This window comes from Corvus cornix, chromosome 1A (assembly GCF_000738735.6).
Source record: "Corvus cornix cornix isolate S_Up_H32 chromosome 1A, ASM73873v5, whole genome shotgun sequence".
Lineage (NCBI taxonomy): Eukaryota > Metazoa > Chordata > Aves > Passeriformes > Corvidae > Corvus > Corvus cornix.
In genome coordinates this window covers 49,131,803-49,146,348 of record NC_047057.1, presented here as the reverse complement: position 1 = coordinate 49,146,348, position 14,546 = coordinate 49,131,803, and the positions used below count along the sequence as shown (strand labels likewise).

The 14,546-nt window shown below is 41.9% G+C and overlaps 1 protein-coding gene across 1 annotated transcript in view; it reads left to right on the top strand.

Moving 5' to 3' along the window:
- EP300 (E1A binding protein p300) overlaps window positions 1–14,546 on the top strand; it is a 62,019-nt gene that overhangs the window by 19,271 nt on the left and 28,202 nt on the right. Inside the window, exons 3-10 of the mRNA XM_039571623.1 lie at window positions 5,504–5,680; window positions 7,838–8,099; window positions 8,873–8,986; window positions 9,889–10,125; window positions 12,545–12,638; window positions 12,964–13,098; window positions 13,528–13,645; window positions 14,123–14,297. Of these exons, the coding sequence (XP_039427557.1) occupies window positions 5,504–5,680; window positions 7,838–8,099; window positions 8,873–8,986; window positions 9,889–10,125; window positions 12,545–12,638; window positions 12,964–13,098; window positions 13,528–13,645; window positions 14,123–14,297 (1,312 nt within the window). The remainder of the gene's footprint in view (window positions 1–5,503; window positions 5,681–7,837; window positions 8,100–8,872; window positions 8,987–9,888; window positions 10,126–12,544; window positions 12,639–12,963; window positions 13,099–13,527; window positions 13,646–14,122; window positions 14,298–14,546) is intronic.

Genomic DNA, 14,546 nt, shown 5'->3' with positions numbered 1-14,546 from the left:
GAAATTGTTCATGATGTTTGGGTTCTGTCATCATTTAAGTATTTTTCAGGCTTTTTGTTTCACTGGATAGTTTTACAGCTTTGATTTAAATGTGAACAGGTAACTTATTACAAAGCTTGAATTTGCTAAAAGCTGATTCATGTTGCCTGGTTTGAACCATTCTTCATTTGGAATTTTATCTAGTTAAAATCTTTGTGTTGTCCTTCCACTGGGTTCTACTGAGAGTGCCCCGTTAGGGTCTTAACTGTCCAGCTTCATATGAGGGGAGGAGGGTATTTTGTTTATAAGTTGCTGTATGCATTTCTGTCACAGCAATGCTCTGCCACAGAGTGATGAAGTTCACCTGACCTTCAGGTCACTTACATTTCCTCTCTGATTCAAGCCATGTTCCCTTACTTTTGTAATGAAGCGGATGTGTAGGCAGTTCAGATTAGTAAGAGCATTACTACTGCCTCTGCTATGTGAGCATTTCACTTGAAACATGTAGTTCCAGTAGTAATTCTTTGTCACTTGGTTTACTCTGAGTATGTACAAAGATCTCTGCTATTATTGGCTTTATCAGTTTAACTTCTGTTAAGAAGATTCAATGGCAATATTTTGCAAAGACAAAGATAATTTGTCAGAATCTCCTCAACTTCCTCTAAGTAGAACAATACGAAATTTCATAATAATCAATTTCTGCTCAAAGTTGAAGAGATTGAAGATGTCGCTCTCAAACTGTGCAATTAGATTAAGAAAATAAAAGTGTCATATATTCCTTAGTTTCTTATTTTAGATAGGTGGTCAGTGTTCTTGGTTGCCTTTCTTTTTTCAGTAGCTATTTGATTCAACAGGTAAATGTATCCGTACTTACAGTGTCTGTGACCAAGCATACCATATGATCAAGTACATTTATCCATTCAAAGTGTAGTGTGAGTTCCAGTCCTTGGCTTTCTCTTCTTTGGTAAACCAAGGTGGGAAAAAATGAATAATTGCTCACTTTATTCCAGAGGAAGAGAGGAACGTTTGTTTATGAGGGAAAAATGAAGCAGTGAAGACTTGGAGTCTTAAGTTTCTGGAATGGCATGGGGAGTTTCTAGCAGAAACAGCAGTGACACAAAGGTGGTGTCTTGAAAAAGGTATCTTAAAAAACGATGCAGTTAGGTGGAAAGAATGATAATCAATAACAGTCCTTGGAAAGAATGCAATGGGCAAAATGTAGTTAGGGTATGCCTGAGTTCAGTAATGCTCTACCAGTCAGTAGAATGGCACTAGGAAGTGATGTACAGTAAGTTCTTGTTTTTAAAGACCCAGCTAGAATTTACTAAAATTAAATTTCCTGTTTGGGGAAAGTTAATTAACTTTCACTTGTGAACCTGTGGATATGGAAAGATACTAGATACCATCAGTATAGCCTTAAACTAGTCCATGCACTGCAGTTTCCCTGACAGAGATAGACATAAATGATACTGTGATTGCTGGATTCTTTGAAAGAATGTTATTAAAACTTAATTCTATTTGTTTATTTCTCCATGCTTATAGTTATCTTTGCAAATCTAAAAGCTGGTCATGGTTCGATTCTACTGCTGATACCTAGCTGTTTTTCAAATATTAGACTGTTAACAAGGAAGTTGTTCTTACAGAGAAACAGTAGAATATTTGCAATGTCTGTGTGCATACCTGTAGCAGGTATTCCTTTTCAGTTTGTACTCCATGGTATTAACAGTAAAACTAGAAGCAAAGTTAGTCACTTGACCTTCTGAGCTGAAGATGCATGTGTTTCATGGCATTAGAACAAAACCTTGGGGAATTTCCTCTGCTTTTGTAGTTACCCCTCTTAGATGGGGGAGTACCTGAACAGCGCTGTCTGATGCTGCTAGCAAACTAGGATGTTTCCTGAACTCATGTCATCCATGGTGAGAGATACACACCTTTCACCATTCTGGTATTGACAGCCCCTGCTTCCACTGGATGCAGGAAAATCCAGTTGTTTTCTATTGTGCATGTAAAAGGTAGAATCATTTGAGATTACCTTTGCCTTCTGTCAGCCACCTATCATCATTTTATGATCTTCCTTCTTTACTGTGAGTTAGATTTCTGTCTGCTCTTCCTTGTGTGCAAATTCTTGCATATGTGATGAAATTAAGTTGAAGCTGTAAGGTGAGGAGAGGAAGAAAAACTTTGGATGGATATGAAGAGAAATAGGAAGGGCAGTGAAAGGAAGTGGTGGCCAGGAAGAGTAAATAGAGGTTGTACTCGCCAACTTGTAGCTATAATTAAGCCATGTATGCTTTTGCACTGTTGCAGGTGAAGCCTTGTACTTCTCTTATGTGGTAGTGCTAACACCACCTTTCTTTGGCTGGTTCTTCTGCACTTGGTTGTTTATCTATCCCCTCCCAATAGATCATTCATGTGCTCATGAACTATGTGTCAGTCTTTCTGATGGTTGCCTACTGATGAAATTATACAGGATTTTGATCTCCCTTCTGTAGTCATGAGGCCATACATTTCTTCCTGTTAGATGTTTTCTTTTATTCATGTTTCTCAACATGTCACAGCAAATAACATGAGCATGCTCCAGCTTCTTGTGCAGGGTCACAAGGCCACCTTGTGTGAGATGGAGAATCTCCCAAATGACCCTTCTCTTGACTCAGTCTAGAGTTGCATGCAGGTGGTTGGTGTCAGGTTAGTCTGTGATGGCAGAACTGGGGGGCTTGCTTTGCGGTTCAGCTGAGGATCTGGCAGGTGTCAGTCTCACCTGGATCAAGTAATGGCTGCTGATTTGTTCAGGGAGACCTTGAGGAATCTGGTATTAGCATCTTAGATGTTGCTTGAGTGTCTGGCTTTGAGTCAATTTGGTGTGCTTGCCTGTCAACCTGGCCTGAGCTTCTCTGGTCTTTGCCTCTCCTGTAACCTGAAATGGGAAAATATTACCCCTGTAAGGAGCAGCTAGGCTGAGCTGGGCATGTAGTGTTCTGCTGCCAGGTCCCTTGGCACAGTGGGATAGATGGGGAGGGGAGCCCTGTGTTTCTGCTATGGAGAGAGCCTTGTTGGAGGGGGCTGGTCTTGCACCCCAAACAGTGCCAGTAGCTGATGCTTGAGAGAGCATCAGAGATTCTTGTGCTAAGCCAGCTTGATTAGTAATTTGAAAAAGTCAGATGCTTCACATCAAGTTTGCATCCAGCTTTGTTGCAAATATAAACGTTGATTGGCTTGGTGAAACCTGATCTGTGAGTTTCATTAGAAAGCTGTTTTGGGTGACATAGCAAAAGTGGTTTTATTAAGTCTAGGTTTGGGTTTCTTACCCTGTAGTCAGGACAAAGCTGGCTCACAAGGTGACAGTTATTCTGAATCCTTTGATACCAGTGTGTGAAGTCTCCAGTTGTCTGAGTTGGGGATCTTGATTTCTCCCTGTAACACCAAGTTGTGAAAGTGTGTCTTCAGCCTTTAATTCTGAATTGTTTGGTTTGTTTTTTGTATTTAAAGCTGATAGCATAAGTTACAGGAGTCAAACGGGGCTGGTGATAGTGACAGCCAGCATAGTCTGTGCTTTGGTGTACTCTCAGATATCAACTGACTTTGGGAGCCATGAATGTTAATGAACTTGAAAGCTTTGCGCAGAAATGTATGGTTTTGGGGATGTCCTTGCTTTCAAAACTCTCTCTGAAGCCAAAGGGAACAGGCTATCTTACAGGAAAACATAACGTGTTTTCTTAAGGGACTAATTCTTACTGTCAGGCCTTCACTAAGCCTTGAAAACCTGTTTGTCAGTTTGAGGTGGCAGTGACGATGGGGAGTATTTCTGAAAGTGTTTGCTGACTCCTTACGCTTTTCTTCTCCCTTTGCCTTCTGCATAACTTGCACGTAAGATTTTACTAGTCTTCTGAGGGAGAGGAAGGAAGGCCTTGGGTCTTGCCTGTCCTGATTTTGGCAGCAGCTGCTTCATTGGTCACCACAGGTGTATTCACTGTGATCGAGATGTGGCAGTGGAAAGAAAGGCTTTTAGTTCTGCCTGATCATTACATAGTTTGTTTTTCTGCCATGTGTAGAGATTCTTTTCATTGCTCTCTAATGAATTACTGCTGTGTGATTATGGTTATTGCTTATGTGTGGAGGAGGGGGGCTGTCCTCAAGTGAATTCACTTGTGCATATCAGATGTCTAAAGTGGCAGGTTCTTTAGTGAATTTTGTATTCCTTTTCCTGCAGCTTGAGTTTGATCCTGCCTTATTTTGTAAATGCAAACTGAAGGCTATTATAGTGGATTGGAGGTTGTTACAGCCTGAAAAAGGGAAGTGTGACTAGTTGCAGGTAATCTCAGGGTATGTTGGTTACTTCTAGTGCAGGTTGAAGAAGCTTGGTGAGCAGAAACAAGGTGTTTCTGCTAGGGATGGATGCTTCGCGAATAAACGTAGGAGTGATTAGAAACAAGCCTACCACAGAAGTTATGTTCTTCTTTGAATGCAGGAAAATGCTTTGAACCAAAGAGCATCAAGGAGACTGGACCTTGTCTAGTCAAATTCTAATGTGAGTTGAAACAACGCAGCTCTTTAAAGTACTTTTGTGCCTTTGTTTTTGAGTTATGGCTCCTTGAGGATCCTGCCTGAGTAATGGTGAGAACTTGGTAATCTTAACAAAAATCTCCAGTTTTTCTGGTCCTCTGTCTAGTTCTTTTGGTCCTAGAAGGCCAGATTTCCCATGGAAAATAGATGGGAGTGCAAGGAATGGAAAAAGATGTCAGAGGACAAACAACTTTATTGGCAAGATTGGTCCTTGTTCTTTAGGTTCTAGGCGTTCCAAGACAACAAACAGTATATTGTGGTGTCCTAAAACTGTTGAATATGCATAATGGCTTGTATGAAACATGAATCTCTTTCCCCTGTGAATGAAGGGTTTGGTAGACATGTTTTGTTTGCAGAGTTTCTACCTGTCCTCTCCTTTGACCTCTAGTACTGCTGACTGCAAACGAGTTGGTGTGACTGTGGTGTATTCTTAAATTGAAAATGTTTGTGTACTGATAATGCAGACTTGCATTGTTATGTCTGTCTGGAGAGGAGCTGTGGGAGTGCTGGCAGTTGGGTAGGATGTTTTTGGGATAAACTCTGCTGATATGAATGAAGATGGTATTTGTCTCCATTTGGAGTCTGCACAAGTGCAGGGAGGAGAACTCAAGTCTGGAAGAATTATGTAGTCCATGGTACAAATTTGTGATTCAGAAAGCTGAAATGAGAAATCTGTTGAACCAAATATTTTATAAAGAAATAATTAGGCCACTTCTCTCCAGTCAGACCTCAAAGATTGCTAAGTTGGCTTTGTTGTGTTCACAGGAACTGTCTAGTTGAGGAGTTAATGTTGTGTGATGGGTAAACCTGTGAACACGAAGAAGCAGGGGGAGCATGTGGATCAGTATTGCATTGCAGCTGCCTCATGGCTGTGATCGCTCTGACTTCTCTGAAGTATAAATTTGCCTTTTACATGGTGAACTTAAACTATCTCACTTGAACATCTTACCATTTTATTTCCTAGATGGGAATGATGAGCAATCCCAGCCCTTATGGCCAGCCTTATAGCCAAAATACTGGGCAACAGATTGGAACCAGTGGACTTGGGCCTCAGATGCAGAATAAAGCTGGACTGCAGAATAGCTTACCACAGTTTCCAATGGACAAGAAGCCAGTTCCTGGGGCAGGAATGCCTAACATGGTAAGTAGAATGAAAGATGTATTCAGAAAATGTTGTGGTAAGGAGGAGCAATATGCTCTGGTCTTACCACGTTGTGAGTTTTTTGCAGTTGTCATGCCTGGTGTGAATATGTGCTCTGAATCCACACAGAATGCACTTGTTTTAACTCCTAAGACTGATATGAGTGAGAGGGCTGAGTTGTGCTTTCTGTGTTGATAAACTGCATCTCCACTCTTTGGCCTTCAAACCCTGTTAACAGGGAAAGTGAAATAGAGCTCCTGAGCTGAACTGAGCTTTGCAACCTGTTTGGACACCTCTGCTCTCCTGTCCCATCCCTTCTTTTGTCATTGCTGTATTGGGCCCCTTCTCCTCAGAGTACCTCTGGCTGGAGAATTATTTTCCTGTTTGTACTTGCTGATGCTTTTGGGAAAAAGAAATGTCCCTTCTCAAACAGGTATTACCTATGATAGGGCTTAGAAACCTCAGCTGTGTGTTCGTTCTTGTTGTGAATTACATGAATACGCACAACAGTCTTGATGCTGGAGGTGATTCCCTGGCAACTATAGTAGCCTTGGTACCTTTCCCTTTTACCTCCACTCTTATCGCAGCAGGACTTGAGGAAAGGGGAAGTAAGAATGGTGGGAAAAGTGGATGACCCAAGCCTGTAAATGCTAGTGCCTCGCCACATGCCTTAGCGTTAGATTTCCTGGCTTGAGCTTAATGCTGATGGCTCATTATTTTCAAAGCTTGAATTGGTTAGGAGTATGACATGCAACATGTCTTGCAAGTTTTTCCCCTATATATATTTTTTTAATTTAGGAAACAAATTCATATTTCTGAATATAGCTTATGTTTCTCCGTGCTTCAAATTCCACTCCCACGCACCTCTTGGGAGGGTCAGTCTATTGATCTTACTAACTGTTGCTGAAAAACCATTTCCAGTTGACTCTAGTACCTTTAAATTAAAAAGAGCTCAGTCCTGTGAGTTTTATTTAATGGTTTTTAAAGCGTTAGCATGAAACATTGGAAGACGAGCAAACCAGTTGGTTGTATGAATCAATAAAAAAGCAGCCAAAACTTTTTCAGAACCCCAGCTGTCGAGTTTGTGTTCAGTGCAGAGCATATAACACTCTTGAGCTGCTACCCAGCTGAATGTAAGAACTTAGAGTTGCTGCTCTCTCAGTTGTTGTTTAGAACTCCAGGCTGCAACCAAGGCAGTTACGGTGATACTGAAACATGCACAGACCCTGAGGGCCTGACTAATTGGTGAAGTCTCCTTGTACAGTGAAAGGTTAATACTAGTAGTCAAGAGCTACAGGAGAATTGCGGTTTAGAAATACAGGTAGCTGAGGTCTAAAGGTCTGGAGATCTCCAGAAACATCCTGTAGAACCTCTGGGAAGAGTCGGTTAGAAAGTGAAGTCTGTTGAGCTGAAGTGATAGATGCAACACAGAGTACCTGAGCCTCCTTTATGTGAGTATTCCTCAAATGTCACCTGAAAGGAATACAAAAGGTTCTGAACAAATAAACAGAAGCAGAGAAGACAAACTAGATGCTGCCATACCTGATATTAGTTCTGTGGTGTTTATTATCCTGAAGTTGTGCTTCTTCTCTAGCAGAAACTAGGAGATGCTTGTTTTGAATGCCAATGTGCAAGTTTGGTGATGGAGAAAAGTTAAAAGCTTCCCAGAACTTCTCTTTCATTCTCCTTTTCTAGGAGTAGGCAACTTGAGACACCTTATACTGAGAGAGAAAACTGGTCACTGTAAAATGTGCTTTCTTGCATTAATGCAAGAATTGTGGATGCAACTTTTTAGCCTCCAAAAATGAGGAGATTTGAGATCTAAATGCTATTAATATTTTCTGGTTGGTCTAGCACTGCAAATTAACCTGTGAACTGTGCAAAGGTCTGCTGGCCCTTGATAAGGCAAGAGCTAGGACTAATAGAGTGATATGGGGAGGAAATTGTGGCTGGCAAGAGAATTGCCAGGACTGTTGCTAAGGGGCATTTTTAATGAGTCCTCCAGAACTACATATAGGTGGGCTGTTTCCTTAATCGTAGAATGTAGTAGTAGTTGTTTTTCTTCTTGGACTTTCTCTTGTGTTGCTGTTTACTTGCTAAATGAATTCTTTTCAAAAATAGATTTATTTCTGGGAATTTCTTTCCTGCCTTCTTCAGGGCCAGCAGCAGGCTCCTCAGGTTCAGCAAGCTGGGATGGGGCCAACAGCTTCTCAAGGAATGGGGTCTGGAGCACCGACAGCAGATCCAGAAAAGCGCAAACTCATTCAGCAGCAACTCGTTCTTCTCTTACATGCTCACAAGTGTCAGCGTCGAGAACAAGCCAACGGGGAGGTGCGACAGTGCAACCTCCCTCATTGCCGAACCATGAAGAATGTCTTGAACCACATGACACACTGTCAGGCTGGCAAGTCTTGCCAAGGTAAGGGAGGAGTGGTTGTGTAGATACGGTCAACATTTGAGGGAGGAGAAAGGCTCGTAGAAAGAGATGGACTAGTGGGTGACTTGGGAAATGAGGTAAAGAAATTCTGTCTTATTTGCTTAAGACTGGGAATTGTAAGCAACTTCTGAGCCTCTAAAGTTTAGGCAAGTTAGAGGGGATAAGATACCACAAAGATGAGTAAAAATCTTTTGCCTAACTTGGTAACTCACTGTAAGATCTTTTGGATGCTGCCTTCTTTTAAAGGTAGACACAAACCAGGAATCTGCAAATAGGAGTCTGCCTGTCTTCCTTAAACTGAAGCGATCAATCGCAAGCAATACCATGCCATGAATTTGACTGCTACTGGCACTCACAACCCCTCTCTCTGTCTTAAAAATGTAATGTCCTACTAAAATGAAGTCTCCCTTTTTGATAGCCTAGGCTCATCTGGATTGTACCAGTTGTAGGCATCTCAGTTGCTTGGCACAGTCTGCCTGATACCTGAGCTATATGGAGTTATCCTTCAAGCCACAGAGACGTAGGCTTGGGTGTATCACATGGGGTTTTCAAGTAGGCTTTAGCTGAGCCAATAGTACTAGAAGAAATCTGGCTACATTTTCAGGTCTAGTTAGTGCTGAACTATTTCAAATAATACTTTATTGAGTTGCATTGATACAGATGTGTGAAAACACCGCTCTCTACCCAGTTTGTGATGACCATGTGGAGATACTGGCAGTAGTTTGTAAAAGTTTTTCATTCCTTCTCTTTCTCAGTGGCACATTGTGCATCTTCCCGACAAATCATCTCACACTGGAAGAACTGTACAAGACACGATTGTCCTGTATGTTTGCCTCTCAAAAATGCTGGGGACAAAAGAAATCAGCAATGTAAGTCTGCTGGGGAATTCTTTGTGTTGAATAAACCATAAAATGCATGTTGGGAGTTAAACTTTCTTGCACCCATGTGGTAGTGGTGATGCTCTCAAACCTGGGAACATGTTTATGTGATTTTTCTCTTATTTTAATCTCAGAGTATTTTTCTGGCTTTGATTACTAGTGTTTATGAAAGCTTTCTAACTTTATAGTACTTTTCTATCAAGAGAGTGGTAAGGATGAACAAATCATAGCTGTCCCAACTAAGTGATTGGCTTTTCATTACTGCTTCTTCCGGCTGGACAGTTTCTGGAGACAGATGTGCGCACACATGCGCATTGTCATTTCAGCCCTGATACTTGGTTCTGTCTTCGTTCTTTGTTTGCATCAGATGTCACTTCCCCTTTCTCTTTGTGTCCCCTTGGTCTCCCTGCCAAAATGTTTGGCAAGATTTTTGTCATTGTGTTACCTGTATGGATTTTTTTTCTCCTTCCTTTAATGTTACTGAAGGCTCTTCTCATGACTAATGTGAGCTATTTCTTGGTTTAAGAAAACTAAAAAAATAAAAGGGCAAAAAAGGCATTGCAATGGCTGGTGGAGAACTGTTTGTGTCCTTCTGCCTTTAGCCTCTGTGACGTGGTGTGCCTCTGTTTTCAGTTTGAAGCAAGCAGATGTGTCCTAAATATTTAAGAGTGGGATTTCCTCTGAGCAGCCCAAAGGGAAAACAGCATGTTGGATTGGCTGGTTGGGTCAAAACTTGTCTTTCTGTTTCGTGACAGGTTTTTTGGATCTGTTTCCCTGCATGCTTCCAGAAGCAGATGTCATAGTTCTGAGAAGCCAGTGCGCTCTTTGTCCGTGTATTGGTGGGCCTCTCTGGCTGCCTTCTGCTGTCCTCACTAACTCCGTGTCTCTTGCAGCGCTGCTGGGCGGAGCTGCAGTAGGACTTGCCAATACCGGCTCTGTGGGCGTGGGGCAGCAGACAACGCCCAGCATAAACACTACCAGTCAGATAGACCCCAGCTCCATCGAGAGAGCCTACGCAGCCCTCGGACTGACCTATCAAGGGAACCAGATGCAGACACAGCCCCAGGCTCAAGTGAAGAATCAGCAACAGGGACAGTCACCCCAGGGTTTGCGCCCTATGAATCCTATGAGTAAGTTTATCTGCTAGTGTTAAAATGCAAACTACAGGCAGCCTCCCCATGCTACATCTAATGCAAATTTTCTCAACCTACTAGCTTAATACTGCTAGTTAATTTGCAAAAGGTAGGGCTTTACAATATTTTAGACTTGAAATAGCAAGTTACTCAGTGGAACAGGAACATTAGAGGGCCCAGGTGCCTTCTTCTGGAAAACAAGTTCTCTGGGAAAACTAGTTTCTTTGGAAAAATGATAATTTTTCAAGGCTTTTTGGGTTTTTTTTTGGTAGCTTTATAATTGTACTGTAATGCAAGTTTCAGGCTGTTGCGGAGTTTTTAATTGGATATACAGGCGTTGGAATGCCAGCATTCAGGTGTACTTCCTGGTCACTTAGAGTGGAGCATTTTACATTTGTATCTCAGATATGTAATGTTTGTTTAAAAAATGAAAAATAGTAAATAACTGACATCATCCCCAAATCCTGTTGTGTGATCTCACATAGCTCTAAATTGTCTAGGTGGCTTATTGCAACATCATAGGGCTAGATAAGAATTTTAATTCAAAGTGCAGTTAATTGGAACCTGGCTATCGCTGGTGTCAAATGAAGTCACCTTTAACCATCACATCTAAGTTTTTCTGAGGACTTTTTCTTATTCCTGTTTGCTTGAGTTGCGTAAGTAGATGTGGCTTTTTTAGCGGAAAAGAGGAAAGAAGAACTAGTAGTGATTTATCACAAGCTTGTATGGGATTGCAGTGATCCTGCCTACATGTCCCATGACAAACTTGTGTACAGAATGAGAGATTGGTGCAGAAGCACACAAACTGCAGCCTGCAACCAACTGCTGCTTTCTTCTGCAGAGGGAATGCTACTCCTGAGTTACTCAGGAAAAGGCTGCTGGGTAGATTAGACTTGTTAATGAGATGACTGGCCCTTGTAAATTGTGACTTGATAAAACTTTACCTTCCAGTGTGTAAAAACAGAGGAAAGGGTAAGGGTCCTGAGAGCTTAGTCTTAAAACAATTGGATTAAAATAATACGTTTTTCTATTGTGCCTTAGAGTCTTTTCTGAGGCAAAAGGATTCATATTCTCTTATGTATGTAATTACTTATAGACAGTGTTTGGCCTGTGCATTCCTTGCAGAACAGTGGGCATTCTTTGTATGGTTGCTAAGAAAATCCAATGAAATGGGATTGAAAAAGCTCTTGGAGTGTGAAGAACTGCAGCTTAATGTAGACAGGACAGGCATGGAGAGTGTAGACTTTTGACTGTTGCTTCCTTATTAGAAGCAGGTGGCTAAGGAGGGAATTACAACAGGTGAGAAGGAATTACCAGGTCATGGCCTACAGGAAAACAGGACTAGTTTAGGAGAAACAGCGGGATTTGAGGAAGACTGCCATGTGAAAAGATGCAGTCCTAAGTGGCTCAAAAAAAACTGGTGGGTTTTTACAGTTGAAAAAGGGAGAGTTAAGATAAAGTTGGACTGTTGTCTTGCATGCCAGTGTGCTCTCAGATGGCAAAGTGGATTTGGGAAGAAGAAAAGGACTAAGGGAAGAGCGATTTGGAACAGATTTATGAAAAATCTGTTAAATGCTTGGTTGTGATATTAGGGGTATGCATTAGGCTTCACATACTTAATTTCACTGGGTTTCTCTTGTATGCAGTGTGTAATTTTGCTTGAAATACAGATTCTGTAGGATTCAAATAAATACTTGTGAAACTTGGTAATGGCTTTCATGCTATTTGCAAATTCTCAAAATTATCTGTTTGGAAGCTCCACACAGAAAGATGCTGCATTTTTCTTTATTTGAGAGGTGACTGAAGTGTGTGAAGACAGTTTTTATGGTGATTAAGATCTGGTGTGATTCAGAAAATCAGATTTTGTTATGCAACAAATTAGAGGTGTTTCCTGCAAAGGATTGTCAGATTTTCCCTGTCACAAACATTGGAGTTAGTTGTAGGATCATTAAGTATGGAGTGGGTGAGAGGGGATCTTGTCTGATGTAGGTGGTAGTTGATGTTTTAAGTTTTTGAAGCCTTTGTGAATATATATCCTAAGATTCTGAATGAAAAAAAACCCAACTGCTTCTAAACAAAAAAGCAGAAGTGGTTGGAATCTTTCATTAGAGAGGCACAGGAAAGGACTCTGGAACATAATGTTTGCAGCAAATTGAAATCACTTGTTTGTTGATAAGTTCAGGAAGGTGTGCAGAAGAGTAATGAGGTTGATGCTTCACTTGGAGGTCACCAGTGTCATGCCTCAGGCTTTTTCTAAGTTTGTAAAAGAAAGAGGGTGAAGAGAGCAACGAGTAATTAAATTCCCTTCACAAAAGTCCAAGTACTTGAAAGTCTAAACCCTTGTTATTGCTGAACAATTACTGACTTTGCATGGTAAATGTGGCCTTTGTTTTTTCTGTATTCTTCTGTTTTCTAGGTGCAAATCCAATGGGAGTGAATGGAGGAGTAGGGGTTCAACCCCCTAATCTGCTGCCTGACTCGATGTTACATTCAACCATGAATTCTCAAAAGTAAGTTGAGTCCTTTGTACCCAGTGAATTTGTTTTGATCTCATGGCGCTTCTTGCGTAAACAGTGGAGTAAATGCCATTGATGGCTATCTCTCCCTTTGGATTTTGTAGCTTCTGTTGCAGTTTTCCAAATCCTTGGGTAGAACAACATGTACTCTTTCATGGCGTTGTTTGGTGCCTGTGCAGCTATTTCTGCAGTTTGTCCATTGATTAGGGAATGGCTGAACTAGCACTTTGTCCTAACATTATTCTAAAAGAGGCTATGACTGTAAGATGATTAAGCTGGGGCTAGACTTTTGCCCTCAATTCTTGCTCTGTTTTTGAAGCCCCATGATGAGTGAAAGCGCCAATGTTGCCAGTTTGGGAGCCATGCCAACAGCTCAACCACCCAATACTGGAATTCGAAAGCAGTGGCATGAGGACATCACTCAGGATCTCCGAAACCACCTTGTTCATAAATTGTGAGTAGCTAATATCAAAATAATCTCCTGTTAGGTGAGCTGCTGCCCCAGAGGTGTACTGGGGGCAGAGGGGCTGCAGAAGGAAGCCTGACTTGCAAAACTAGAGGGCCAAGGAGAGAATTTTGTCAGGATGCATGAGAAGGGAAAACAGAAGCCCAAAAGATGGAGTTGCATCTGCTGGTTTGGGGCTGTTGTCTTGGAAGTTTCCCACTCCATACTCAAGCCATCTACAAAGGACAGTGTTCGTGGAAGCAGTAGCAGTGCTGCAGTCTGTCAGCAGATTTGCTTGCTGCTTTGTGCTCAAACCACTGGAGTTAATGCTGGTCTGGGAACATTCTAATCACTTGCATGCTTTTTTTTTTGTTTGGTTTTTTTTGTTTGTTTTTTGTTTTTTGGTTTTTTTTTTGTATTTTTTTTCTCCCCCCTCAGAGTCCAAGCCATATTTCCTACTCCTGACCCTGCAGCATTGAAGGATCGACGGATGGAGAATCTGGTGGCATATGCTCGGAAAGTGGAAGGGGATATGTATGAATCAGCAAACAGCAGGGTGAGAAGCCATCCCCCGTCATCTAGTTCTGTGTATTTCTACCTTGATCCTGTAGTGACTGGGAAGGCAGAGGAATGAAAGCACAGATGGGACTCCCAAGTTGCGGAAGCAAGTGTTTAGGGGCTGCTGGATGGGGGCTAGGAACCAACCAGTTGAAGGCTGCTGCCTGGGTGTGCCAGGAGTTGAGATGTGCTGTGCCTGGGACTTGTCACAGTTCCCTAAAGGCAATGTTGAAGCTCTTCACTGTGATTGTCCCGGAGAAGTGTTGGACACGAGAAGAGAAATACCTGGTGTTTGTCTAATAGTTGAGAGCAGTGCCCTTAGCAGTGCCCCTTTTTCCTCTCCTATCTGCACGACAGTCCCTGCAAAGGGGAAGACCACCCCCCACCCCAAGCCAAAGTGTGAATCACTGGGACCTGTTGCCCTTTCTTAATGTGTGTGTGATCGCCTTTCTTGGCTTTTATTCCTCCCAAACAGGCAGAGTACTATCACTTGCTAGCAGAGAAGATCTACAAGATTCAGAAGGAATTGGAGGAGAAACGAAGAACCAGGCTGCAGAAGCAAAATATGATCCCAAATGCTCCAGGCATGCCACAAGCTCCCATGAATCAAGGGCCCAATATGGGACAGCCACAGCCAGGAATGTCTGCAAGTAAGAACCTTTGGGTTACTGATTATCTGGTACAGGAAATCCTGTACTGTCATTTCAGTAGGCTGGTGATCATCTAGGTGTTCGTGGGTACCTGACTTGTTTGTGAGCTACTGTTCATTGTTGCACCTTGAAAACATGCTTTAAATTTGTCCTCACTTTCTGACAGCTGACTCTAAGTCAGAGGGTATTTCTGTCACTGGGATGTAGTTATATTTTCAATGAAGTTCTTGAGTTTGCCTCACACTTTGA